At 38.8% G+C, this 3686-nt stretch overlaps 1 protein-coding gene across 2 annotated transcripts in view; it reads left to right on the top strand.

Annotated features, from left to right (window-relative positions):
- LOC106882906 (nucleolar and coiled-body phosphoprotein 1) overlaps positions 1–3680 on the top strand; it is an 11441-nt gene extending 7761 nt beyond the window's left edge. Inside the window, exons 5-8 of one of the 2 annotated variants that reach the window (XM_014933735.2) lie at positions 490–591; positions 1719–1980; positions 2163–2395; positions 2949–3680. In XM_014933735.2, coding sequence (XP_014789221.2) covers positions 490–591; positions 1719–1980; positions 2163–2395; positions 2949–3050 — 699 coding nt within the window. In that variant the 3' untranslated portion in view covers positions 3051–3680. The remainder of the gene's footprint in view (positions 1–489; positions 592–1718; positions 1981–2162; positions 2396–2948) is intronic. The other variant, XM_052976778.1, reaches the window with a different exon arrangement.
- Positions 3681–3686: the final 6 nt, after the last annotated feature.

The following is a 3686-nucleotide window of genomic DNA, read 5'->3' on the forward strand; positions in this document are numbered from 1 at the left end:
GAGCGTGGCCGTTTTTGTGCGGGTGACACGTAAAAGCACCCACTACACTCTCTGAGTGGTTGGCGTTAGGAAGGGCATCCAGCTGTAGAAACTCTGCCAAATCACACTGGAGCCTGGTGTTGCCATCCGGTTTCACCAGTCCTCAGTCAAATCGTCCAACCCATGCTAGCATGGAAAGCGGACGTTAAACGATGATGATGATGATGATGATGATCAATATATAAAGTAACAGGTATTTAACTAAATCTTTAGAATTATAGTTATATTGATAAATCAATTGAGACTCATATGCTTTCTATTTCTTTGAAGTATATTCAAGAAAGTAGGTTAAGGATTAAAATGCAACAGGTGGCTTTATAGGCAAAACATATGTGTACAAGGTGGGCGAAGAGAGCGATGCCAAAAGATGAAGTGGAGGGTAAGTGGGTTAATTAAATGAAGAAAGATAATGATGATTGCTAATGATAAATTTTTTTTGTTTCCATTCAGAAAAATCTTCTGAACAGTAGTAAATATTCCATTTCATCAAAAGCTCTAAACCTATGCCACAAAGCAAATGTATCGGACGAACAGCCTAATTCATCAGCTCAGGTGTGTGTGATTTTAATTATTCATTATCATCATCATCATTTAGCATCTGTTTTCCATCCTGGTATGGGTTAGACAGTTTAACTGGGACTGGTAAACCAGAGAGCTGCACCAGGTTCCAGTCTGATTTTGGCTTGGTTTCTACGGCTGGATGCCCTTCCTAACGCCAACCACTTAACAGAGTGTGGACTGGGTTTCCTTTTTACATGTCACCGGCACAGGTGCCTTCTACATGTCACCAGCATGTAGAAAGAAGATAAAGTTGGTGATGACAAGGCGTCAAACAAGATAAGCATAAGAGAATACAGAGGATCAGAAAGGGTGGGCGAGAGGGAAGTGAGAGATGGTCAGAATTGTGGACAACAGTAAGTATAGTGAAAGATGGACAAGAGTACAGTGGCAGAAAATGGAGAATATCAGTATGGGGGTGGGGGTGAAAGACATAGGGATGGCTTAAGGGGGAGGAGGTTTATATATATATATCATCATCGTCGTTTAACGTCCGCTTTCCATGCTAGCATGGGTTGGACGATTTGAATGAGGACTGGTGAAACCGGATGGCTGCACCAGGCTCCAATCTGATCTGGCAGAGTTTCTACAGCTGGATGCCCTTCCTAACGCCAACCACCTTACATATATATTTAACAGGTATGTATATTTAATAGGAGTTATGGAACTGAGAGAAACTGTTATTAAGTTTTACACACACACACACACACACAGATATATACGCCATGCACCTGTATGCATATATATGCACACATATATCATCGTCATTTAACATCTGCTTTCCAGAGATGTTAAAGTTGGAGGGTGTATTGATGTCATTTTGAGGGTCTCCAGCACACATGCGCAGGGTTGGAGACGTTACTACAAGGGTTTGACAAGAGTTAGTAATCCACTGTTTGCCTTGGTATGGTTTTTACAGCTGGATGCCGTTTCCTAACACCAACCACCTTGTAGAGTTGTTAGAAAGTAAGTTTCTGAAACACAGTCCGACCCATGCCAACATGGAAGGCAGACGGTAAACAATGATGATGATGATGATGATGATGACAACCGTATCTGTATGCAAAAAAAAAAAAATAACAATGACGTTGTTTTATTTGGCTTTGTTGATTTCTTTGCAGGAAGAAGCAGCTGAAATGGTTAGACAATTGCCTCCAAGACGTTCGAAGTCCATAGCTATAAAGAAAATCCAAAGCCAAAACAGTTTCTTGAAGAACTCTCCAATCTTGAAGAAAAAGAAAGAAAGCGACTCTGAAGACGTTTCTTTGGAGACAAACAACTCGAGTAAGGAGACCGGCACTCCACAAGGATCTCCGCAGAAGACAACAATGGATCGGATCCGTAACTTGAAAAACAGCTTCCGTTCCTCTTCTTTTCGCAAAGGTAGGCAATAGTAAGGGTACTCCAGCATGACCGCAGTCAAATGACTGAAACAAGTAAAAGAGTAAAAGAGAGTAAAGAAAATGTGAAAGAGATAGTTGAATAACTGTAAACCTACTTTTGGGCCACGCTGTATATTAAATATTTACAGTTAATCCATGTTTTCTGACTTTTTACCATTACAGCTCGGAATTTACTGAAACCAAGCAGCAATGTCTCCTCTCCAGTTTGGGATTCTCCGAGGAATCAAACAGTGAAACCGAGTGTAGCCTCCACAACAAAGACCTCCAAAACGGCTGCCCCCTCAGATACAGAATCTTCCAACAACAAGAAGCTACAAAACATTCTCACAAATACCACTACACGTCCAAGGCGGCGACTATACAAGGATCAGATTATCGGACCGATGAACTTTGTGGTAATCTTATGAATCTTGAAGCTAATTCTGTTGGTTTTGTTTTTTGTTGTTTTGTTGTTTTATACTTGTCTCAGTCATTGAACTACAGACATACTGGGACAGTGCCTTGAAGGGTTTTAGTTGAACAAATCAACCCCCAGGACTTATATATGTATACGATGGGGTGCTGCAAAGTTCTTGGCTCTAAGGGTGTCATGAAAGAATTGGTTGGAGGCCTAATCTTCTGAGTTCTTTGAAGGACCGTTGCAATAAGTGTGTGAATCTGAGAGGGGAATATGTTAATTAAAATCATAATTAAATGATCCCCCTGTATTTACTTTTACCCAAAGCCAGGAACTCATTAATGTATGTGTTGTCCAACACCACAGTGAAGAAATAAGACTTACAAAGATACAAACCCTTATTTTTCTTCTTCTCGATAATAAAAGGGAAGTGGGGAAGGTTTAGTGTTTTGCCAGTTTGGGAACACCCCCGCTTCCCCTATTCTGTTAGTTGACACGTTACTATTACTGTCCCCTTTTCATGTCCCTTTTTTTTCTTCTGGTCATTACAGAACGTCACAGCAACAACAACTCTAAAACCAAAGGATGATGTCTTCAACAATCTCATGCATCAACTTCGAAACAGACGTAGAGAAACTCAATATAAATCTTAAGACAAAGGAAATGTTTTATTTCTCTTTCTCTTCTTCCTTTTGTTAATCTTTTTTTTTGTGCGATAATTTTGTGCAAAAAACGTAATTTACATTGTTTTTTATTTTTATATTGTATTTTTAAATCGATCCTGCCTTCGTTCGTTCACCTCCTCTTCCTTCTCCCACTACTTCTTTCCAGTATCTTTTTCCTCATCCTTCTTTTTCCTCCTATGTATTTGTTACATTCTTTTCTTTTTCCTTCTTTACTTCTTTTGTCTTTCATTTCACCTTCACTTCTTTTCAATACTTTCTCTTTTCCAGACACATAAACACATACATTCAGACGTTCACATACATATATATATATACATAGACACATGCATTCACACACACACACACAGACACACACATGTATAATAACATGTGTACAGATACACAGTATGTGCATGTGTACATAAAAATAAATTATATATATATATATATATATATCTTTCACTTGTTTCAATCATTAGACTGTGGCATATACGCGTATAGGGTGTCCCCTACAAAAATGTATACACACTTTGAATAACTGTAAAAGGAATATGTATTAAAATGCACATCCTTTCCTGAAAATACAATGATCTACAGACATTATTTAATTACATTTAACCCCCA

Source organism: Octopus bimaculoides, chromosome 25, assembly GCF_001194135.2.
Source record: "Octopus bimaculoides isolate UCB-OBI-ISO-001 chromosome 25, ASM119413v2, whole genome shotgun sequence".
Taxonomy (NCBI): domain Eukaryota; kingdom Metazoa; phylum Mollusca; class Cephalopoda; order Octopoda; family Octopodidae; genus Octopus; species Octopus bimaculoides.